At 37.4% G+C, this 26,098-nt stretch overlaps 1 protein-coding gene across 1 annotated transcript; it reads left to right on the top strand.

The window, feature by feature from the left end:
* Window positions 1–6,639: 6,639 nt before the first annotated feature.
* Window positions 6,640–23,568, top strand: avpr2ab (arginine vasopressin receptor 2a, duplicate b). The gene is made up of 6 exons (XM_079477720.1): window positions 6,640–6,974; window positions 13,177–13,569; window positions 13,865–14,110; window positions 14,242–14,388; window positions 15,644–16,334; window positions 21,517–23,568. The coding sequence occupies exons 2-6, from the start codon at window positions 13,186–13,188 to the stop codon at window positions 21,720–21,722; spliced, it is 1,674 nt and encodes a 557-aa protein (XP_079333846.1). The 5' UTR covers window positions 6,640–6,974; window positions 13,177–13,185; the 3' UTR covers window positions 21,723–23,568.
* The last annotated feature ends 2,530 nt before the right edge of the window (window positions 23,569–26,098 follow it).

The raw sequence follows: 26,098 nt of genomic DNA, 5'->3' as shown, positions 1-26,098 counted from the left end.
TTAAACTAGAATTTAGATACTAAACGTATTTTTCATGAACCATGTAGCATCACTTAAAAATATTAGAGTCTGTCCTAAAAGTTGAACATAATCATTAAAGGGACAGTTCCCCCATAGTTGGCTTAACCTTTTCACTGCCATAGTGAAATAAAGAAATAAATAACAACGGTCAGAAGTGCCCCAGAAGTTTGCTTTCCTACATTCAAAATATGTATATTTTTCAACAGAACAAAGAAATATATAAAGAAGTTTGTCCTGGTAGTCAATGGTGGTCAAGAACCATTTGGTTACAAGCATTCTTCCGAATACAGTTTTCTGTCTATCAGAACAAAGAAATGTATACAGACGGAAAACCTTGAAGGCAAGTAAATGAAGACAGTATTTTCATTTTTAGGTGACTCCTTTAAGTATTTTCTAGAAAAGGGGAAAGACATGACCACTAATTATTACACTCTCTGTTAGATTTCTTACCCATGACATATCTAAATGCTGTTGGCTCAGAAACACCCAGTTTCAATCTCTCTCTCTCTCTCTCTCTCTCTCTCTCTCTCTCTCTCTCTCTCTCTCTCTCTCTCTCTCTTTTTCATTGCATAACTGTTTTCAGAAACAATACGAAAAAATGAAGTCTTTCATCTCTCTTTTGACCGTGTGATCGTCTACACTCATCTGTAGCTCATTCCCTCTTTTTTCCTCCCGTTCTGTGCATGCTCTGAGCATCACGCAAGGATGTTTTCTCCATTCTCAGGACACCTGACCTCAAACAACCTAGCTTTAGCCTACACAGCCTCTCTAGGCAAACAGCATATCGTCTGCTCCATCCGCTTGTCTCGACCTGTATTTGCCATCGACAGTATGAGAAACTGCTCGGTGATTTTTTAAATCACGGACAAACAGAGAAAAAAGCAATCCTTTTATTATTAGCTGAGAACTTATATCTGATGTTCTGACTTTGGGGTAGAAAACAGCACTGACCCATTTTCTGTCTCTTTTTGCTTTGCATTTAACACTTTCTCTGAAAACAAATGACAGAAAACATTTAAAAAATCAGCATTTTAAATTTCAGATTGGATTGGCTTCCTTCCATGTGAGCTATTTGTCTGTCCGTCTGCCCGTCCGTCCATCCATTTTAATTTGGTCTCTCTTGCATCTATTAGCTTCTCCCTGCAGGTGTACCATGATTTCCTCCCTCGTAACCGGCCTGACAGGAATGACCGATCCACATGCATCCTCCATCGTGGCACTTTACAACAGCGGTTTCCCTGACAACGTAATTGAAGATTATGAGGATAAATGTGGAGTGGAGTCCTTCATAAAGCTTTTAATATGTGCTTTAGCAAATGCATCAGGGCCTCCACAATGATGTCAGCCCTGCGTAAGGGCTCCTGAGTACAAAAAGAAATATCTGCGGTTTAAACTGACTGCAACTAGGACACGGCAGATGGAACGAAATTGGAGGTGATATAATCGACAAAACCAGAACCGTCCTAATGAGGCACTTTTTATTCTTGTGACGACCCAGTCACAAATAACTAGACGAAAACAAAACTCCTCATGGAGAGTCATTTGGTTAAGTCCACAGAGATATGCAAGGAACTGAGGGATTAGCATTGGTCCTCACCTGCACGCATGTTAATGATGCTAACTGAATGCCAATTCATTACCCCTATCAGCTGATATTAGCTTCACTTCGCACAACCTGAAAGCTGAGGGGAGATGTCTTTATCACACTCTTTCCAAACCCGTCTTATCGAAGTCTGAGGCTGTGTGCCTTGATTGTAAATGTTGGTCCTTCTCAGCATTTTTCAATTCCTCACAGTTTGTGTGAAAACTGCGGCTTAGACCTGAGATGCATCAGAATGAATTTTCCTGCACTATCTCCGTCCATTCATCATACTCACCCGTCTCTCTCGCTCTCTCTTTGCCACCGTTCACTATGTTTTCCACGGTTCACACACCTGCAGCGTGAGCCATCTGCTTCCTTCACCATCCCACCTATTTCACACAAGTCCTTAAGGAGAACTGCTTTCCTCATGTGAAACCGGCGTAATTAAACCATGGTATTTACAGGGACCTCTTTTTCTATTTTCTGCCCAAATACTTGTTTTAATGGCCAAATGCGTCCTGGTAATGTGACATGAAAACATCTGCCATAATCCATCCAAACTGTTGGTGTTAATGAAACACCTTGTCATCCGTGTCCACTGTGATGCTTGTGCCCCATTGGACGGATCTCAGCTCGTAGTGTCACGATAAACAAAGCCGTGCTGTTATTCAGTATAACGCCATGATTGCGAGCATGATATTGCGTTCATGTATCTCTTTTTGGCATTAATATGACTTTTGTTTGCTTGAATGTCTCATGTTACAACATAAAATCAGCAACACTCTCCCTTGTGTCTGGAGGAATGATCCAGGATTTATTCACATTGAACCCTACAGAGTGCTCTGATAATCTTTTAGATAAGCCTGAGTATCAGCTGCCTCTTTGATTCCCACAGAAAACGGAATAAGTTATCCAGGGACGGTAGAAAAATGGGAAAACGTGGTCTCAGCTTAAAGAGCCTATTATGAAGCATTGAGAGAATGATACAGAGGATATAAGAAGGAATAGTCGGATGTAATTGCTCACTTACACTCTGCTCCTTTTAATTAAGCCGTATTATAACATTTAATCAAAGCATGACTAATGCATCATACTGGGAGACGATCTGGGATGACTACATCCGCCTTTCATTAAAGAAAAGAGAAAGTGAATGAGGGTTGTGTGCAAAAAGTGTGTGAAATGGACAAGGTTTGAGAGGAAGGGAGGGAAGCTTGAGGACAGAGAGACTCTTCCTGTGGATATTGACACCGCAGGAACTGTGATGAAGCGAGCATGCACGAAAAAAGTTATTATTATTAACGTTATTATAAGTTATTAAATCATTTGATCGGAAAGTAAAATCATACACAAAGAATCCATGCACCTGTCAATCTTCCTAACCAGGCTGTTCCAAGCTTTTGATAGTGTGCATTGATGTGTGCTAAATACGCAGTTTGTTTTAAATGAGCTGTCTAATAAAAGTCTTGGATAGCTGTAGCTAGCAGCTGGATTTTTGATAGACATTTTACTTTGGATCAACTCGAGAATTCCTTTTGCAGTATCTCATACCTTCCTCAAAGGATTCAGAATTTAATCGCATGCACTTGTTTTGGTCCTCTACCAGATCTCGTCTTTGTCAGTCACTCAGACTTTCTTGTTAGGTTACACGTGTGACCTCATTGTCAAATAACCTCAAAGCCCTGAATACTTTGGCATCAAGCAATCCTCAGTGCTGAGGGAAAATACTTTATGTACCAGCTAAACCTTTTGCCCTAAGGTACTATCACGCACAGCAAACATGTTATAATGAGATAGCCGTTCATGTCTGTTAGAGGGGGCCCTCATGATTAAGATAGCTGTTTGTGTCTCTTGAAGGGCCCCTGTGTAGAGATCATTAGTCCTAATAAAAGCTAATTGGGTATGAGGATTCCTTTGGTTCATTTCAGTAATTAGTGGTTATTAAATTCCCCTCTGTTATGTGGAGTATTTCACGATCAAAAGCATACAAACACACAGAATACGCATACAGTCACTACAGTTTAGTCATGTGTGGTTCAGTGTCTGTATTTAACCCAGAAAGATCTATTATTGCTCAGAGGTTGCTCTACCTCAGGAGACTTCATCATGTTTTGAGAAAATAATAATAATTCATTAATATTATAGGCCAATAATGTAATTATTAATATTATTATAAGCCTGTTGTTATTAGCCTATATCATTATTATTAGTTAATAATGGTACTAAATATAGGCTAATCATGTTATTAATATTATTATTGTAAGCCTGTTTTTAGTAGCCTCATCACTTACATCTGGATATCTTGACAGTACATAAGGTTTGCTATTTCCTTCAGCATTTTGGTCAGTGGTGAAAAACTACATTGATGAAAAATGGATGACAAAATATATTGGCTAAAATGCATTGTTTTATCGAAAACATTCAGGATGAAAAAGGAGAGTGAAGAAGGCACAGATGAAGGTATGAGATAAGAAAAACATGCAGAGGTTTTCTGATGTACCACACATTTTTCTTACCCTCTCGATGGATTCTCAGGGACCCTAAAACACAGAACAGATTTATTCAGTCTGCTTGGGCCCTTGATGAGCCCTCTGGACTTTTACAAATAACATGAGTCCCTCAACCACAAGACCCAGAAGATCTGATAATAATACATTTTCTCAAAACCCCTCAAAACACATTTTGACATCAAGATGGAAATCAGGAAACTTCAAGAGAGCCTCCTGCAGTGTCTACAAGAACCAAAGGGAATTTGGGAGAAATAAGAACGAGGAGGTTTCGCGAATTTGATTTGGATCCATTGCAAAACAGACAAGACCTCTTCTATAGAGGAGTCAACATTGCCAGCTTAAACCTTTGGCTGGGAAGAATCACTTCATTCATAATCACTCCATGTGTGCACCACATGCTCCCTAATAGTAAACACTCCACTCAAAGTGTCATCATATGAGCTGTCTTATTCGCAAAGAGCAGCGGTTCATGAGCTAAGTCATCAAGGGGAAGTGTTATACCTCAGCCTCACCTCTGACCATACGCTCTTATGATTCTGATCACATGCGAGACTGCTGCAACAAGGCCGATATGAGTTTGTGAGCCAACTCTCTTAAAAATAAATGAATGATTTTTTTTTGTCTAAATGGTTACATAAAGAACCTTTAACATCCGAAGAACCTTTCTATTTCACAAGAATTTCTTTATGGCATAAAAGGTACAACAGATTAAAAAAAGGTGAGGAAAAGATGGTTCATTAAAGAACCTTTGACTGAATGGTTCTTTGTGGAACCGAAGATGATTCATCTATAGCATTTTTTAAGAGTGAATATGACACAAGAATAGAAATTAGCTTGACGACTAAAATAAATTATATAATTTCAGATCAGCAAAAATGTGACTGAATAATCGTATTGAAGAATGTGTATAAATATACAATCACGTCACCTCTGTAGTGTGAATGAACAGACGATTTAAAACCGGATCACTGACTTTCTGTGTGACAGCACATCGCTAATAAAACCAAAGGCTTCCAGTTTTAAATCAGGACCAGTTGTATTTCTCCAGCCAGCATAATCGACATATTATATTCCTGTCGTTGATTTGGCGGAACTAATGCAAAACATTCTTTGTCATATTTGCTAACAAAAACCAAAGAGATGGCAGGGAATGGAGCTGATTTCCCAGCCTTCCCCGTTTAATATAAATGGTCATTTACTCTGACTGTAATTTATTTCATAATCAGGTGTTTCGGACGAAACGTGGTCATGTTTAGGAATTCTGTGTAAGTATTAATCTCTTCCGTGTTTAAATCATCCTCTTAATGTGATTCATTTAATTGTATGATGAGGTTGTCAGGTTTAATTTCGTCCTCCTGTGAAAAGAAAAACACAGGATTACTTGCTCTGTGCTATTTGCAACCCCTATGTAATGAAGATGGCTGAATATCATAGTCGTAAATCACTACTGTAATGCTAGAATAGAACAGATTTAGTAACCCACCCCCACCCCCATATTACTCCAGATCCAAACTGATTATAGACAGCATCTGACAGCACTTGCCAACATGAGCAGGTCCTGCAGTAGGAGAAAAAAACTTTGACAGCCTGAATTCATAAGAACTGTGGGAACAAGACAACTGAAACTTGGAAACTACAGCAGGCCTACTGTAAAAAAGTAGACACTTGCTGTAAACAAATTCTGTAAAGTAGAAATGTTAAAAATACTAAATATTTTTATATTTAATCTACATTTGATTAAGTTCCTTTCATTTTATATGTCTTATTTCATTTTATATGCATTATTTGGGGTTAAAGGAGTACTTCACCTTCAAAATGAAAATTCTGTAATTTACTCACACTGTTGTCATTTCAAACCTGACAAAAAAGATATTTTCAAGAGTGTTGTTAACAGCCCCCCATTCACTTGCATTGGTCACAGTAGAAGTGAATGGGGGGGTGGCTGTGCAGTTCTGTTTTTCAAAATTTCATCTTTTGTGTTCTGCAGAAGAAAGAAAGTCATACAGGTTTGAATGAAAATAGTGCGTGAGGAAAAGAGGGCGTGTAAATGATGACAGAATTTGCATTTAAAAAACCTTTCAACTTTATCATTCTAAAAATTATAATGTGTCAATGCATAAATATATATATTTTATATACATTATCATATGTATTAAGAGTTTGGTTCCAAAGTGAGATATCTTTAACTTTTTCAAAAATGATGTGTTTTATTGTGCCTTCCAATTAATATCAATCAAACTGCAGTTGGTTTGTTTTGATTTAAGCCATAATAACAAACAAAAAATATGGCTAATTTACTTAATAAAACACAATAAAAAACATGATTTTTGAACACTTTTAAAAACGGTGAAATACAATACAATATTGTATTTTTAATAGTAGCAATTCAGCTTTGATAGTTTTGGTTAAAGCAGCTGGTTTGAATGTGGGATGAACCGATGAAGGATAAAGATACAGGGGAGGAGTTCTTGAAGAGGGAGGGAAACTGAAGGAGGAACACATAGCCCTGCTAAATTATGTTTAGCTGGCCAGATCATAGTATTCCGAAATACACATCAGACAGACAGAATATCAATGACATGTTAACATACATTTTAATGTCCGAACAAGACGAAAATTAACTCTCATTTTGACTGACACGCCCGTTTAATTCGCAGAATGCTTTGGCAGTATTTCCATATATTTCAGATCATTCCTAAACAAAGTGACAGTGGTGGACAGCGGATAAATATATTCGCTGTCAAGACAGAATGAGTGGACGTAGCGTGGACAGAGCATTCTACGGCTTAGTTCTTGAAGAAAGCTGGATTATATATCGCAAAGTGAAATACTTGAAGTGAAAATACGGACCTGGCTGACGGACGGTAAGTGCTCGGGTGCTTCTTGATCGTTCATATAATACAACGCTTTCATACTCATTTCCACAAACCTGTCACGCTAAACACGTGCAATGTTCGGTTTGTAAACTACATGGTTTTTACTTTTAATACACGCAGAGACGTAGACATCAGTGGGCAATAGAGACGCTGTGCCTTTACGTTGGGAACTGCTTATTAAATGTCACTAAAAATAAATGCATAATGCGCAGGCTACTTTTCATTGTGTTTGAGGTCATGTAAATCCATTGAAGTCGTACTCATCAAACCTGATATACTCCATCGATAAATGTAGTCTATAGTTCGCCTAATGAAGATATCATTAAACAAATGTGTGTCCAGTTCAAAATTAACATTTATATTTACATTTAGTCAGCAGACGCTTTTATCCAAAGAGACTTACAAAGAGTTTGGGGAGCAATGAGCGAAATGTCATACAAAGAGCAATAGGTGCTAATACAAAAATTAACGAGTCATCTCAATTATCAATTATATTTTTTACGCAATTACGCAATTATGCAAATGCGTTTTAAATTTAAATCAGTTGTTTCAAGTGTCATCTACATGGTTAAAATAATTAATTTGTTGAGCCTCATATATTATGTAATTTTGCGCTTCATCGCAACGCACCTGCACAATAGTTTATATTTGAGCAGATATGGAAATGTAGGCTACAGACATAGAGGCCCCGTGTGTAGATTGACACTATATGTGGATAATTTCCATATACATTTGCTCCATCAACGAGTGGCAAAAACGTAATCTGCAAATATTTTAAGGTTTCTTTTTAATACAAAGCAATTTATTCAAATAGATTAAATGGAATGTTACATGTGTTACATGTGTGTACAGAAGAATGCTGTAGAACGTGTTAACTCTGCAGAAGTATTCTATGCGTCTTGAGTCAACACCGATGACCTGCTTGGGTTGAACCTGCGCATATCTCCTTGGAAAGCAGTCTTCAGCATTTTTCCTAAATGCAAATTACTAGTCTGAGATATAATTTCTGGGCTCGCTTTTTGAAATGTTTTAAAAATAATGTGTGAATATGTTTGTAGGTTGTAGGAAAAATAAATAACGTGACAGTGTTAAGCTTGAATAGAGAAGTAATGTGTCTTAAAAACTTTGAAGTTATGGTGAGAGTCTCATTTTAAGAAACAAACACAGCTTCTCACCAGGAACTTGAGATGTTTTTTAATCAACTGCTACAGTAGTGGTTTCCTGTGCCTCAGGACCGTGCAATGAAGCAGCAAATATTGGGTATGAATCATTTGCTTTTTGTAGTTTCTATTGTGTCATTTGAATTGTTTTGTCTTTAAGAAGGTTTCTGTTTGGTTTTCAAAGTGACTATAAACTCTTTACAGAGATACAGACATGTGGCAAGTTAATGAGTAAAGCAGTCAGTACATATTGGTGCTTTTTGTGAAGTCCTTATTTTCACAATCTTAGACACTCACTTTCAGCTATAGATTTAAGTATATTGCAGTGTATTCTTTGCCACAATTGTATACATTTTATCAGTTCATTGCATAATCTTAGCAGTGTAAAAGGTATAATTTAATAAGGGACTGATGAATTCAACCTTAAGTATACTTAACTGTACATACCGTATCATACTACACATTTTCCTACTGTATACTAAACTATTAAATAATATAAAACAGTGTTTAGGGTAGAGGAAGAGGCTCTGAGGTGAGCGCAGGATACTGAACAATAAAGGATAAACAGACAAAAGAGCAAGCAAATGAAAATAGGTGGATCTCTCAATAATTCTTCAGACGCAAAGGAAGTAAACATTGTGAGGTTGGCCACAGCCCATCACTGAAGCTTTCCTTTTATTTGGAAACAGGTTTTTCTTATTATTTCCTGATTTCAATTAAGTCAATTCCAGATTTTCAATGTGGCCTCAGACCTTTGACCCCACTGTTTATGACTGGTGGACAGTTAGGTAAATCAAAAAGTAGACACACAAGTGAGACACTGTGCTTAACGGCAGTTCTTTCTTCACAAAAACCTCTCATCTTTTCTATCTATTGCACTTATCATTTCCTGTCAGGGCCGTTGCGCTGTACAGTAGCTTCTCTCTGCTGTGTTGGATTCCTATAAGCGTTCTTAAGATAGGGATTACTTTCTGTAAACTTCTGCACCCAGTCCAACACACACACACACACACACACACACACACACACACACACACACAGACACACAGACTGTAGCCACAGAGTAATGGACTGTATTTCTGATATACTGACGTATATCAATAAATCCTTCATCAGCACTTCATTACTGCTAAGTCCTCTTGAAACTGGTCAGTACATGTAACCTGTACCAGACGAACACAAGAGAGCACTCAAAAGAGTTATACAAGTACACTTTTATTATTTTAAAGTAAAAATAATATAATTATGAAATAATTGTACATATTTAACAAGGCAATCCATCTGTGCACAGGACCTTAAATATATTTTATTTAAATATATTTTTTAAAACTATTATTAATATATTTATTAAAAACTAAAATATATATATATATATGTATGATTAACTAATTATTAAAAATAAATATAAATCTATGCTTTAAAATCTTAGCATATTCAGTATATTTAAAAAAGGGCACATGACCTACAGTATCACATGCAATTATATTTTGTTTATATTTATTATTACTTTAATCATTACTGCTACAATTTTACTGTGTGGTATTTTACAAAGATTTATCATTTTTATATTATATAAACATAACGACCCAGCAAACATTTTGTAAATACATCTTCATTGTCCCATTTTCTCCATCATCACCAATAATCCTCTTTGTAGTCACATTCATATCTCTTTCTTGTCTCTTGACTTCTTGTATTTACTTTCTCATCTCGCTTGCATTCACCTCTTGTTTATTTATTTATCGCTGTGCTTTTTCATATTGTGAAATGAAAGGGGCATTGACTGACCCTCCTCTGCACACAGCACCACGGGTTGGCACAGATCATTTGAATTTATCCTTGAGAGTCATTCAGCTGTTGAGATCTGAAAAGTGCTTTTGAAATCCCAATCCAGATTCATACAAAAGTCTAGGCTATAAAGATTTAGGTGGAAGTCAGAAATGCTGGCAGTGGGCTGAGGTAAAGCAGAGAGAGGAGAAAAGGAGAAAGAACAGATGAGAGCACTGCTGCTCTCCGCAGTAGGTTCTCAGATGCTTCACTCCAGTCCATCTGCCCCCTTGACCTCCAAGCAAAGCACCACGGGAAACTTGAAATATTTTTAGTGTCTGTCTGATCATCAGCAGATCGAGGTTTGAGAGATTGAGGACACACATCTCTATTAGCTTTGGACAGATTTGGATAAGACTGCTAATTTATTCACAGGGTTTTTCTACCATCCATGGACACTTGATTGGACATAAGATAACATATGTTTTGTGGAAAATGTGTGCACAGCCTGATGTGGCATTAGTGAGAGCTCATTTGAAGCTCTAGGGGATACATGTGAGACTGCTGGGGTCGTTTTTGTAGGAACAAATATATTCATGCCACGTCATATCAGTTAAAGTGGGCACACATCCCCAGCAGGGGCACACATCACAGCCTTCTGATGAATAGCCAGCATTGGCCGTAAGGGCACCAACAGATCTAAAGGCAGAGAATATAAGAGGAGGCTCTTTCTGTAATTTCCCAGGAGGTAACAAAGTAGGTAATAGAAAGCAGTTGGGACGTAAGAACAGACAACAGGCTGGACGGCAAGAGTGCTTGACTTCTTTTCCAGGAGGAACGTCAAAAGAAAGACTCTGGCTGGCGTTGTGATACAATGTCAGGATTTAATGAGTTATGACTCTGTAAACAGCACATCTAATCTCTTTTGTGATTTGATTATGTAAATATAAGATGAAAACCGCACGCTTATTATGAGGGTCCAAAGGAGGAAGAGTGAGTGAGCAGAGCAGATGAACATGAAGGAGTGAATACAACATCCTGAAAGAAAAAATAACATTGTTCAGACTTTTCTCTTTAAAATCTCAAGATACTTTGAGTTTTACGTATAATTTAAAGGTCCAGTGTGTAATATTAAGGAGGATCTACTGACAGAAATATAAATAACAATATACACAACAATGTCTTTAGAGGTGTATAAAGACCTTACTTAATGAAGCGTTAGGTTTTTATTACCTTAGAATTAGTTATTTCTATCTACACACACCTCGGGTCCCCTTGCAGGGAATTCGATGTTTCTACAGTAGCCATAAATGGACAAACTTATCTGCGCATTTCGTAAATACGTTATCTCTTTCGGCAAAGGAGCGAAAATGTTATGTGTCAGTCAACATAGTGCTTCGGAGGGTTGGGGTGAATTGAGCTATTGGTTGCAGTCCACAACCTTACCACTAGATGCCAGTAAAATCTCCACATTGCTCCTTTAAGTATAAATTTATAAGAGACAGAAATTAGACAATTATCGGTTGTTGTGTAGTAAAAGAAAACGGCTATAAAAATTGGTTTGGTCTGCTAAAATCTCTGACTTTTAATGACACACTTTTTGTAGGAAATTTGGCAAACATAACACTTAAGCAAAAGTCTCCATTTGCGCTCTGTGTAATCTCACTGCTGTCTAAGAAATTGAGTTAAGACATCTTATTTGTGTCGTTTCTTTCCTCACAGACTTGGACATGCCTCAAGAGTTGCTTTTGAATGATCCACTTCTATTCATAAACACTAGAAGTCATGGAAAATATAAAAAGAAAAGCCAGCCACAAAAATGTAATCTTCAATATCATTCAGATGCTCTTAAACCTTTAAAGCTGAACAGTTTCATATTCATATTATTCAGATTTAATAAGGTCTAGTCATAAGGCACATGAAATATGAATCTGTATTAATATGGAATGTGACAGACCCTCTCAGTATATTTGCTGTATATCGGCGACACACTTGTCAGAAACCAACATTGCTCTTATCTGTGTTATCCTATGTGCTGTTTTAATAAACGCTTTTGCACTTTCACGCTCTGTAAAATTTGATTTTCATTTCATAAAAAATCTTTTTCGTGCATGGTACATTTCAAGTTGAAAGTTTCTGCATGAGCACAGCCAATAAAATACACAAAAAGGATGTGTTGCCAGTGTAATATGTAAAAGCTTGTACCATTTCAGTTATATAAGTCTGTACAAATAATTATGGACATCTACTTTAAAGTGCTTTCTTTGTATTCTGCATTTGGCCCTTGAAAACAGTCACCCTGGCCTCAGTCAAAATTGAAGCACCATAATTGTTCCAAAATCTTGTAAAGTTTTTCCATTTCTGAAGACAAATGATGAGTCAATCCCAGGAGACTGCATCTCAATTTTGCCCTTTAGATATTTGTTCAAATAAATTATCTTTCATTACACTTAAATCTGTTGTAGCAGCTGGCTATAATAATATAAACACCATTTTAATGAGGAAAATAACTGGTGATATAAGGAGATGGGAGACTTTGGGGGATTTTAAAATGTTTTACAGGGAAATGGCAGTGCATTATCTTAGCGACAGATGTGCTTTTGATTATAGAAAAATTAGATATGTGGGGATGAAAAGAGACTAAGATGATGAGAAGAAATATTATGGTTTTGGTTCAGGCGAGCTAAATGGACTGTTTTTATTATAAGAAAAACAAACAATTGAAAGGCAAAGATTTAAAGCCACTGTTTCAACTGTCCTCAAATCACGATTTTTATTTGCAAAACCTTTCATTAGGACTTCTCAAAATATCAGGATATTTAATGTGTTTTGTCACTAAATAATGCGTAAGGGGATAGTTATTTCAAAAAAATAAACATTTTGTACGTTTTAACTCGCCTCCTTGTCATTTAAAACCTGTATGATGTTGTTGTTTCTGTGCATTACAAACAGAAGAACGTTTTAATAGAATTGTCAGATTTCGATCGACTATCCCTTTAAGAGCTTTACATCCCATAAAAAAAGGCAATTATATTGGAGACACACTTCTAACAACCTTATTTGATCAAATCAATTTTAGACCATCCTTTACTGAAGCACTCTTGTAAACTATAAAGATTGCCAACAAAACAAAATAAATTCAATCTGTATCTTCAATCAATTTCATTAAATTGATTTAGGACTGTTTGTCATACCAGTTCGAATCGGTGAGCGATCAGTGTTATTCTTTTCACATCTCATTCCGTCTGTCCTTCTTTTTATAGGTCACAGGCATGATCATGGGCTCCTGGGAAGAGAATTTGGGTCAGTCGAATCGTTCCGTGTTGGGGCTTGAAGGGCCATCAGACATATCCAGTTCCCTCTTCAATCTCAGCAGCAGTTATGGGGGTACAGGGGCTTTTCTCTGGCTCTTTCCATCAGAAAACGTCACATGGACCACCAGAAGGCCAACGATGCAGCCTGTGGCCCCTCCACGAGTGCGGGACATTACCTTGGCCCAAGCGGAGATTAGCGTGCTGGGACTGGTGCTGGCCCTCACCGCTCTGAGTAACGGATTTGTGTTGTGGGTACTGCTGCGCAGGAAGAAACATCATGCACCCATGCACCTTTTCATGATCAATCTTTGTGTGGCCGACCTTGTGGTGGCTTTATTTCAGGTAATTTCTTACTAAAGCAATTACAAAATGATGTGTGCTGTAAAATTGAGGCCGGTTAAGTGATAGTCGACCTGCATGGTGTGACTACATTTGTTTATAATATGACTACATTTATAAATTGGGATTAAGCCATAGACGTGGGAAACTGGTGTGTCAGCAGGGCGTGCACGTATGTGCTTGCACTCGAAATCTACATTGAACCCAATCAGCAATTTAGATCATCCAGTCACTAATTTCCTGAAACTACCAAAACTGCATGTGAGAGTGAAATACAACCTCTTTATTTCGCCTGTAGGTTTTGCCACAGTTGGTGTGGGACATTACCGAACGCTTTCAGGGCCCCGACGCTCTTTGTCGATCTGTGAAGTACTTACAGATTGTCGGGATGTTTGCGTCCTCCTACATGATTGTTGCTATGACAGTGGATCGGCACTATGCCATCTGCTGCCCCTTGCAGGCATATAGGGGAGGCGCGCCCTCTCCCTGGAACACCTCCATTGTGGTCGCATGGGGCTTGGCTCTGGTGCTAAGTTTACCACAGGTAAGCAACAAATTGTTTTAGAACAGCCCTGACTGGTTTATTTTTGTTTCACATGTAAACAGCTAACCGGTTCTCAGCTTGTATTTTTATTTCAATGTTTTTCACATTTTAACTCTCAACGCCACTCCCAGGTTTTCATCTTCTCAAGGTCAGAGGTGGCCCCTGGGGTGTTTGAATGCTGGGGTCATTTTGCTGAGCCATGGGGACTTAAAGCATACGTTACCTGGATGACTGTAGCTGTGTTCATATTACCAGCATTAATCATCACTGTCTGTCAGGTATATCTAGTGCACTCTCTCACTCCCAACACACTTTTCTTATTTAATATATACTGTAGATTTGAAGGGATAGTTCAGCCAAACGTAAAAATGCCGTCCTCATTTATTCACTCTCTGGTCAGTTTAAACCTGTTTGACTTTACTCTGCAGTACACAAAAGAAGATAATTTGAAGAATGTTAGTATCTGATCAATGGCGGTACTCATTCACTTCTGTTGTACAAAACCAATGCAAGTGAATGGGTACCACCATTGTTTGTTTGCCAACATTTTTCAAAATATCATCTTTTGGGTTCTGCAGTATAACGAAAGTCATACAGGTTTAAAATGACAAGAGTCTGATTAAATTACAGATTTTCAGTTTTGGGTGAACTAGCCGTTTGTAAAAATGTATTTTTTGTTTCACCAAGTTACCCGGGTGCCTTAAAATGTTTGGTTAATTCAACTTTAAAATATAGTTTTGTTATGTTAACTTTTGTTTTGAAGTTGAATTAAGTAAAACTTTTGAGGTAATTTTAAGTTAAAACAACATATAATTTTTACAGTGTACTGTGTAGCTAACTATTCCTAAAAAAATGTCAACCTGAGCACACAGGAATTCGTTTCTAGTAATGCCTTATTCGTATAAAACATTAGTTGAAAAAAGCAATACTTAAGCCCCACCCATAATCCTAACGTCACTGGCACGAAAGCATATCATACTGAAACGTATGAATGGGATCATAATTTGTAAAAATTTGATCAAATTTGACACATTGTAAAAAAGTTACACATTTTTGCTGTAAGATTGTGTTGCCATATCGCTAAATGGAGGTAAATGAACTTAAAGATTTGAATTTACAATCTTTCTCACTTGAACAAAAAATATTGAGACCAACACATTCTTCAACCATTTCAGTGACTCAACCCATTTGCTAAAACCTTGGCTTCCCTAAGGCAGAACATCAAAACCACTTTGTCTGCTGTACAAATATTTAACCAAGACCTTTCCGGCTGATGCTTCCGGCTTTAGCAATTACTAGAACAGCCTTTTACCGCAGGCTTTCTTTTACATTTCTGTGACTCAGCATCTTTCTTTGTGGATTTTAACAGGCCCAAAGCTCTTTGACAGCATATTGTCAAAAACAGCACTTAAAAAGCCACACTACTTTAAACAGGTGGATAGATGATTGTCTAACAATTTGAAGTTTTCATAAAGGATGACCTGCTTGGATTTTGGCAGTCTTTGAAGACTTCTCATCTGTTTTATATTCTAGGTGCGCATTTTCAGGGAGATCCATGACAATATCTATCTGAAGTCGGAACGGTTGGTGACAGCGGAATTTAAGAGGAGCTCCGTATTCTTCAGCTTTACTCATCGGGAGTCTTGCAGGGGAAGGGTCAGAGAAAGAAACAAACAAAGCAGACACAGCCATCGAATTGACAGCGGTGTCAGCCAAGCACGCTGCAGCCCATCTCATTCCTCTTCCCCTCCAGAAGACCTCCAAAACTTGCACAGTAACTACACTGAGACTGCAGCCTGCAGGGACTCTATCTGCAAGCCCTGCTTTGGGCCACTCCCCTCTTCAGATAGCCCCTCCCCTTCCATCACATCTCACCTGCAAAGCTCTCCTGCCCACAATGCCAACCACATCTCGGACACCATCGATTCTCAATCATTGGCAGCCAACAGTGTGGGCACAATACCTAGTGCTGCTTTTTCATTGGCTGGACAATTAAACATGTCTGGGGCTTCTGAGATGATGCTTCCGGATGTGCTTCCAGATGCTCCGGCTATTCCTCTTCATGCTGAGTACTCACATCCACCACCTCTACCGGGTGTGACTAAGGCCATGTCCAAGACGGTCAGGATGACTCTTGTCATCGTACTGGTCTACACCATCTGCTGGTCTCCTTTCTTTATTGTTCAGTTATGGGCAGCCTGGGACCCCAACCCACCTGATCAAGGTCAGATTTAAAACAAACAATATATTTTATTAAGGGGCTAGTTGTCACATCTCTAGTGGTTCTCAAACTTTTCAGATCAACCTAATGACCGCCATAGAAAACACACAGATAAAGATTCAAATTAATATTAGAGCTGTGACTCTTTATCTTTACACATTGTCCTCCAAATTCTAATGTATTATTAATAATACAAACACTTTTTATTTACTAGCTGTTTTCAAACTAAAGAACCTTTTTTTCCATGTTTTTCAAGTTAGTCAGCTGTAATAGTGGACACAAAACGCTTTTCTATACTGTAAACAGGGCTCTGTAAGGCTCCGTTTACACTGCATGTCTTGATCCTCAATTCTGATTCGTTGCCTATATCAGATTTTTTCAACCGTCCGTTTACATGTCAATTGTGACACATATCCCATCTACGTGCTTACAATTGCCAAAACATTTGAAACATTGTGCATGCGTGAACGCGGGTTCTTGCGCCAAGATTACTCACTAGCCATGATGGACGAACGCGAAATGTGCTTGATGTTAGCTCTGCGATATATGACTCATTCGCCAAACATTAAATTGATTTTGAGGCGGAGGAGGAGCAAAAGAGCCATCATTGCAGCCGAAATATACTCGAAAAATGATTTGCTTCTGTATGAGCCTTTAATCTTACCTTGAACAGACTCTTCTCCTCACAAGGCGAGAAGGCAGGTCATTTCAGCTGTCGACCACTGCCCTGCATTTTCCTCCTCCATCATGTTTCCTGCGTTGTTGTCAATCAACAGGCCTCACACGATCTTCCTCCTGATAATACGTCATAAAACTGCAGAGTGTACCAAATTGTCGTCGTTTTGATGACGTACAGAACGCAATGCTTCAGAAAATCACGTTGACACATATCTGATTTATTTCCACATGTGAATAAGGCCTGAAACTGATCTCGAAATATCCAAATGCATGCGTTTTTTCCCCGTTTACACTATGGTGGGTCACATTTAACTGACAATGTAAACGGGGCCTAAATGATGATGAACCCCGCCACCATCCCTTTTTCCGCCCCTGCCTCTGGCAGCCGGGGGGGATGGGCGCTCAGGGCTCGGTCCGGGCTCCCTTCCCGGTAAAAGGGGGAGCGCTCCGGGCTCAGACGGGAGCTCAGAGCCCGGAGCCCTCTCCCTGGACAGTACGCCAAATACGCATAAATCCTAATTATCCGCAGCCAGAATTTGCAGGGTCGAACTCGTGAAATGACTATTATGGGGGATTTATTTATTTTGTGGGGACTTGCAGAAAGACTACTAACCTATGTTAAAGACAAATAATGTGGAAAGGTGGAAATTGTGGAATAGGCCTGTTTAACACAGAAGATAAATAAATAAGAGTACTTAAACATCAAGAGAACTGCTGTATTTAACAAACTCAGACTCACACTTGACTGCAGCGGCTTTTGTCAAAGCGGGACATCAAAACGAATTGCAATGTTAAATTTATTGACAGGCAGACGCACGTTGAATTAGCGCTTTATTAGCGGTTTACAACAATAAAGACAGCTTGAAACAGCGGTTCAAGTGCAGAAATACAAGTTAAGAAACACTTAATTTGCACGCAGCTCGTCGGAAGAGAGAGAGTGAGTGACTCACAAGCGCCTGTCTGGTCCCACTTCTCTGAGTAGCTTTTTTAGGTGTCTATTTGCTAAAAACACAGCTAGAAGCAAAAAGAAACAGACATTTCGTGACAACTTGCTATGATGTGATATTTATTGAAATACTCCAAGTATACACAATCCTTATAATGTTGACCTCTGAATGTGTGCACTTGTGGTACAATTGTGTTTACTTTGTATTCTGTTTAGCCCGAGAGCTAAAGCAAGAATAAATAAGAAGTTTTAAAGCTCTTCAAATGGAGCACAGCAGTTTGGTTGGGAAGAAAAAGAAAAAACGTTTTTTTTCTCTATAGTGTATAGAATTTGATAGTTGATAACATGTAAACATCTTACAACATATTCTCATATTCTCATATCACTTAATATGTATATTTGTCTTTATAGGAATATACGTTTATGTTTGATAAATATTAAATGAATGACTATAGCTTGAATGGTTTTTATGGTGCACACATAAACTAGACAAGCATTACATTCCTCAGTAATATTTTCCAAACAGAGGTGCTGTTTTCAGAATTCAAACATTCAGCGAGTCCAACTGTAATGAAGAACACATGAAGCTGGTGTGTTTAAAGATTGCAGGCAGGTGTGTTAGACCTCATGTGTTCTTTCTTTTTTACACCTGACTGTTGGGTGATCTCATTGGTATTTTCACCTCTATATAAGTCTCGACTTTCTGCAGTTATTGAGTAAAACAGCATGGCAGAAAGCAGCACAGTGCTCTGTGTGGGGAAATGATGCTCAACCTTTAATAATGTGCAATCAAACTTCATCAAATAATTAGATAATATTTTGATAGGTGAACAATATTGTAAATTGTATAATTTACACGAACACCTCTTCATTGTTGCATTTATGTTAAGTACTAGTATACTTGTACTATTTTACTCCTTGGGACTAAATTGGCCAGCTTTTTAGTTTCTAAAAGTGTACTTTTAAGTGTACTTTGAGTGATGTCTTCAGAGTTTGTAAGTTTTTCTGAGAAATGCATAATAAGTGAAAAATATACCTACAAATTTTTTGTTTAAAAGAACTATATACTTAAGTTATATCACACAAAAATATGTCTTGTTGTAAGAGAATTATTGAATACATCCTTGTTGTGCATTGCAAACAATTAAAATACCTCAATAGTGCTGCAGTTTTCCAAATATCAGTCTTCTTTACAAAAAAATACATTACATTCATGCATTTGGCGGACGTGAATATCCAAAGCGACTTAGGCCCCGTTTACACGATTGAAAAGTTTCACATGACAGTGTTATCAAAACGGTCTGCATTTACACGGGTCTAGGAAAACGCCGTAGTATACACGCCAGGCCAGTGGATGGCGATGTTGTTGTGTAAAGAAACAGGACGTGTCTGGGCACATACATAGTTATAAACCAAAAGTGCTTTCAACGCATATGTGTTTTAAAGTCTGGCGAATGCAAATATTGTGTCTGCGCTGGTCTTATTGCAGCAACTCCACATTTAGCTTTTCAGACACTGACGTAATATATCCTGCGTCTGACAGCACTGTCACGGACATCATAATGCTTACTGTATATTACACCTGTGTGGCTTTATGGATTGGTAAAATGGTAAAGTTAATTTACATTATTTGTCACATTTGTTGTATTAGTTTTTAATAAAGAGAACAAAACCAATGTTTGCCACATTTATTTACTATTTCATTTATTACGTTTAATAAAATTACTTAATATATTTCAAATAAAACACTGCTTACATGACATTCATTTAATCTGTTTATTCTCAAAAAGTTAATAACTGTTAGAAACGTACATTCGTGGCATTAACGGTCACTCTCCTCCAACCGATTCTAATCAGACGGTTGATTTGCGTTGTATCATGTGAAATCTGAGTGAGCGAGTGTACCTCGGATATACACTCAAAATCAGAATGCATTGTGGGTAAAAAGTAGTGAACAAATGTAGGGAATGAGACAGAATTCGGACAACCAGTGGTGGACGAAGTACACAAACCATGTACTTGAGTAAAAGTAGAGATACCCAAGGTAAAGTGCTGCCTTTAAACTTTCACTTGAGTAAAAGTACAAAAGTATTTGCCTTCAAATGTACTTAAGTATCCAAGTACTGTGATTTGTTTTTATGGCTATAATGTCCTATTATCATTTTTGTCACAAGACTCTTGCTTAACTCAGTCTATGTGAAGACTCTAATGTCACTCTTGGCACACCAATCTATTAATAAAATTACATGAATAAGTCAGACAGATACTGATGTCTATTAAAATTTTCATAAGCCCAAAACCTTGAAGCCAAACAATTTCCTTTAGAACAAAATTTAATAACAGGACTTGAGAGCAGTTTCGGTTTAACATTTATTTGTAACAGTAATTCAAGTTTTTATTTAAACTTAAACTTGCAATGGAACAAATATGTACTTATCTAAGTGGATTCACTGAACCGTATTACAGCACATTCTCGCTAAGTATTTAGACATTTCTCCAACTTGAATTCTTGAAAGCAGACTGTTGGTTGTAAGTAGAATGTAAGTATCTAGCCCATCTTCATTCCTGATAAATGAGACGGGTGTATTTCTCCTCTCTCATTCTTTTCACTCAGAGAAGGAACTAAAAAATAAAAGACTTGTTGTTCTTTTCAACAATTTCAGAAAAATTGCGTAAGGCCACAGGTGTTGTGACAAGATTCGGTAGTTTCTTCCATGATTTAACTTATAAAGACATTGACAGTCAAAATGTTATGCTGTTGCAGACAGTTGCACTGAATCTGATGTGATGTTGAATCGTATGTTCGCGCTAAGCAGATAACGTTACCAAGGCGACAACAGGGGCAAAACAAGTTAAAAACAAAGCGCGCGATGTACTGTGATTGGTGACCAGTTAAGTTTTTACTGACTTATAAATAAAAAGGAACGACTGATTTTGAAAATGTAGTAGAGTAAAAAGTAAGATATTTGACTTTGAAATATAGTGGAGTTAAAGTAAAAGTCTCCCAAAATTGAAATACTCGAGGAAAGTACAGATACACGAAAAGAACTACTTAAATACAGTAATGAATTACATTTACTTCGTTACTGTCCACCTCTGCGGAGAACACTACAAAATGGTGGAAACCCGATATGGTGCACTAAATAGGAGATAGGGGGGCCAATTCAGACAGCTATGGAAACGAAAATGGCTGCGTTCTCAATTTTTGAGACCCGTCCTCAACAGTTTGCGTTTTTAGTTGAAAACGGTCTCGTGTAAACGGCCCCTTACATTACACTACTACACATTTGTTTCTAAGTGTGTGCAATCGCTGGGATCAAACCCATAACCTTGGCATTGCTAGCGCCATGCTCTAACCACTGAGCTACAGAAAACGGTCATCATTGTAATCACATTGTATTTTTCCATGAATAGAACAAATGAACAAAGGCTTTATTGTATACGGCGAGTCTACAGCAGTATTTAACTTATCCATGATTTGAACAAGCTATACAAAATACAGTATTGAATGCAAATGTACTGGGGCCTCAAGGTTTATATGTACCTTCATTTCACATGCAGGTGCTGTCTTCACAATCCTGATGCTGCTGGCCAGTCTAAATTCCTGCACTAACCCGTGGATCTACACAGCCTTCTCCAGCAGCGTATCACGTGAGCTGCTCGGCCTGTTGCGCTGCAACACCTTGCTGTCTCCACGCCGAGGTTCCCTGCCGGACGATTCCACCACAACGCATACGTCCACCACCACAAAGGACTCCATCTACTGACCTCCACCTACTCTGGAACACATGCACACATGCCGACACACAGCTGAGGACCAGGAGAGCGACTGACTTGCTGGTTCCAAACTCAAACATTTATCAGATTCAGGTACCTGGCGAAAACACAATCTGAACTTCACGTGCTACATCTTAAAGATAGCAATCAGGTACTGAGACTAAATTGTGTGGCTTTCACATTTCACATGTTATCAGACTGAAGTGATATGTGAATGCTGATGAACTTCTTATGAAGCCCAACTTACCGGGACTGAGGAAGAGGAAGAAAGCAAAGGATCCGACATTCCTTTCATATCTCAGCTGAATGGTCTCAAAGATTTGGGTCATGGGATTATATCAGACGTTACAGCACAAAGGAAAAGTGTGAAATGCTATGGATGGGAAAGAAAACAAAATGCGATCAATGAATGGACAAAAGGTTATCTTCGGAAATCTCCAGAAGACCAGTGGTAAGATGCTGCAAAGCAGACTGTCATACATTATGAGGAGTGAGTGCTTTAGATGCTGTGATTTATGATACAGTGCTTTCTGTAATCCTGGTACGCATAGATGAAATACAAATAGATTTTAGAAGACGGTGAATTGGATTAGTTTAGAGTCCAGATTATTTTAATACAGGATATTAAAATATTAGAAGTGCTGACAGTTTCAAAAGGAAAGTGGTACACCGGGAGTAAATCTGCTGTATGCATTTAACAACCACATTGGACAGTTGGACTTGAAAGTAAAAGCTGCAGGGATTTCAATAAATCCAATCGTCTGTTTTTATTAAACATGTCACTTTAAACTGGTTTAATGTTCCAAAGCATTGCTGAAAAAAATCTACTTAAAAACGTAATTTAAAAGCTTCATTAAATGTTTAAGTTAAATCAAATTAGCTTTATGACTCTGTATTGTATTGTATTGTACAACTGTATTTTTAAGTCAGTTCAATACAATTTAAGTGTAATTGATTTATAAAGCTAATTTGTTTTAACCTAAACATTTAAGGAAGCTCAAATTTGTGATTTTTTACAGTGGTGTGAATAGAAGCCAAAATCACATACTTATCCTGACAGTCTTGTAAAAACATCTCTTGAAAAACCAGATGAACAGATTGTTTTATATTTTTATGTTTAGGGGGAGAACTATTTACTACAGATTAATTAAAATTAATGTAGGCCTACTTATAAAAATATTAAAGGTGGCAACATTCCAAGAGAGATGATTAGTGATATTTGTACATTGTGTATATATCCATTTTTAAAACATGATGAAGAAAGTGTACTTGGATATATCTCTGTATACACTTACCAAATTCACTTTACTCGAAACCACAGGCGTGTCACTCTTTTATCTCTACCTCTGATATTTGTTCGATTTGTGTTCAAACTGATTTTATTGCTTTGCAGTTCAGGACCTTTTAAAAACTTCAGTAACTTATTTGTACAGAAAACTGCAACTTTTAAGTGCCTTATTAAATCAAGTATTACATGCATTTATGTTCATAACTTTGATTTTCTAATCCACCTTTTTAAATTATTATTAGAAACGTGACTATGCACAGTGTTGTTCCTGTACAATTTGGTCACCTGTAATGATTTTCTTAGTAACATCTATTTATTGATTGCCTACCGGATGATCTGTTAATTTAACTGTAAGCTACTAAGTAAGTATAGTATAGATACTAGTAAGTATAGATTGACTTGCTAGTAAATTCTGAGAGTTAAACAATGGAAAACAATGAGAGCACTTACCTGCTATTTATCCTTTTGGCAACTTTCATCCAAACATTTGAACAAATCTGATTATTTAGCTCTAAAATGCAATTGATAATAAATTATATTTTTAGCTCATTTTGTTGTCCTTTTGCGCTCAATGAAATGCATTAGATATTAATTTCCAGTGGACAAAAGGAAGTGTCTAAAGGAAGTGTGCACAATGTCTATGCTGACTAGCACATTTTATCTCACCGGAGACGTCAGGAAGACTGGTGCAAATCTGGGGTAAAAAGGTGGCACTGTGTACCTGTCATTTTTTATGTGATGAATCCTCCTATCTTTTTAAAATCAAGTTTAAAAAAAACATAACAGTCTATGTTTGCCTCACTGCACTCCCGGTGAAAAAACACACATGACTGTAAAAGGATATATAAAAATTCCTAGTGTAAGAGCATAAGGAGATTCTTACACTATAATGTCATTTCAATAAATGAAGGGTTGAGAAGGAAATGAATCATGAATATGCAACCACATCCTTAAATACGTCAAATATTTAAAGGAAGGTAATGCAGAAAGGATAATTCTGTTTCCGTTTAAGTTAAATGTAATAACCATGACCTCGCCGTATCATGATCGATATTAAAAATGTCCAGATATCATGTTATTAAAAATTTTGTACAATTTGTCTAATCAAATAACGTATATGAGATTCATACATTTTACCCTTAATTTGTTACGCTGAAAATAAAAGGCAAACTACAGCACCATGCATTGTGGGATACAACATTCTGTGCAGCAACAGCAGATCATGCTAGATGGTTTCAGCTCTATGCTGCAAAAGTATAAAGAGTATCTCAGTTTGTTATTGTAAACATAGCCAGAGACTGCAAAGAGCCTGGCTTCTCTCTCACACACTCCATGCACCTCTGAAAGATGAAAACCCCCATTTAAAAGAGAACTCTTTATGACTGTTACATCACTTGCAGTGTCTCAAATTAATGACCTGAGAACAGCTTCAACAAGTATTTTTGGAGACTGGTCAAAAATGCATTTATACCAAAGATAGTCATCATGCCCATGCAGACCCTTTGGGGCTCATGCCCTTCACATGAAACTCATTAACAAACATCTGTCAGCAAACTGTGCTTGCAGTCATATCACATGCCATGTTTACTACCAGCAAAACAAAACACCACAAGTCACAAGGTTAACAGGAATTAAGAATAGCAAGTTAAAAGAAAAGGAAAGCTTTTGTTTCATTTTCCTCTGGGCCATAAGAAATGAGAAAATGGTTGCAAACATGTCAATGCAAACATTATATCACATATGACATTTCAAATGTTTTGTTTTTCTTGGCGTGTTTGCACCTTCTTAACGTTATAGTTCACCCAAATTGAAATTTCTGTCATTGTTTACTAACCCTCTAGTCATTTCAAACCTGTATGACTTTCTTTCTTCCACAGAACACAAAAGAAGACATTTTGAAGAAAGTTGGTAACTGAACAGCACCGGCTCCTATTCACTTCTATTGTATGGGCACAAAACCAATGCAAGTGAATATGGACCAGTTACCAACATTCTTCAAAATATCTTCTTTTGTGTTCTGCGGAAGAAAGAAAATCATACAAGTTTGAAATGACAAGACGGTGAGTAAATGATGACAGAATCAGTAGAAAAAGTTGAAAAGAAATAGAAGTCTGTATTAATGGGTCAGGTGTTGGCGGAAGAGATGCGTTTTTAGACGATTCTTGAAGATGGCCGATCTTGTAGCAACACGCAGATCATTCCATAATTGTGGAACAGATCGAGAGGAGGTATGTGAGCGATTTTTTCCTTTCTGGTATGGCACCACAAGATGTTGTTTGTTCACAGAGCGCAGGGATCTAGAGGGCAAATTAATTTCAACACACTAAATGTGAAGCAGATATGTTCATATATTTTTGACAACACTCATTTTGATACATTATTACTTTTTGAGCTTTGTCGGGTTTGTTAAATAGCCTAACTCTTATGTACAATGTGGACAAAAATGTCCATGTCATGTGAATATATATTTGTTATTTTCAATTTAACAAACTTATTTTGCCCAAATCCTTCAAGATCATAACTAAACATTCATTCATTTTCACATTTGTAACCTTTTAAGCAACTTCGTGGTTAAGGCTTTTGAAAAGCATAAAATGTAGGCCCCCTATCAACTTAAATCTATCCGTTGGCATTGCAATGAAAAATCTGTTTCTGATCATCTTGACATTTCTTACCAATTGAGTCATTCTTTGTCGGTATCAGCTCCCCCAGGAACAACTAACCAACTGCCACATGCTAAGAATTGCTTACAAAACTTTCAATTTACCTGTCAGTTACTATAGATTTTAGAGGTAAACTTTAACATTTAAATTTGATATTTGTAATGGAGTGTTCAACATCTTCAGTGAGGGAAAGGTAGCACTGAGATGATTCTACTGACATCTTGTGGCATAAGAAAGCATTTGGTAGCAATATTCAATTTTGAATGCAACATGCAATGTGGCAATGCAATATGGTGGCCAATCACATCACACTTCACTGTTCAGAGCGTTGAGCTTTTGTAAAAATCTGCGTGTTTGAAGAGAGGTGGGGAAAGAAGAGATACAAACATGCACAGTATGTGGAAAATACAGTGTT

The sequence above is a fragment of the Barbatula barbatula genome (genome assembly GCF_947034865.1).
Source record: "Barbatula barbatula genome assembly, chromosome: 17".
Lineage (NCBI taxonomy): Eukaryota > Metazoa > Chordata > Actinopteri > Cypriniformes > Nemacheilidae > Barbatula > Barbatula barbatula.
Note: the sequence above shows the minus strand (reverse complement) of the source record. Positions and strands in the feature narration are given on the sequence as shown.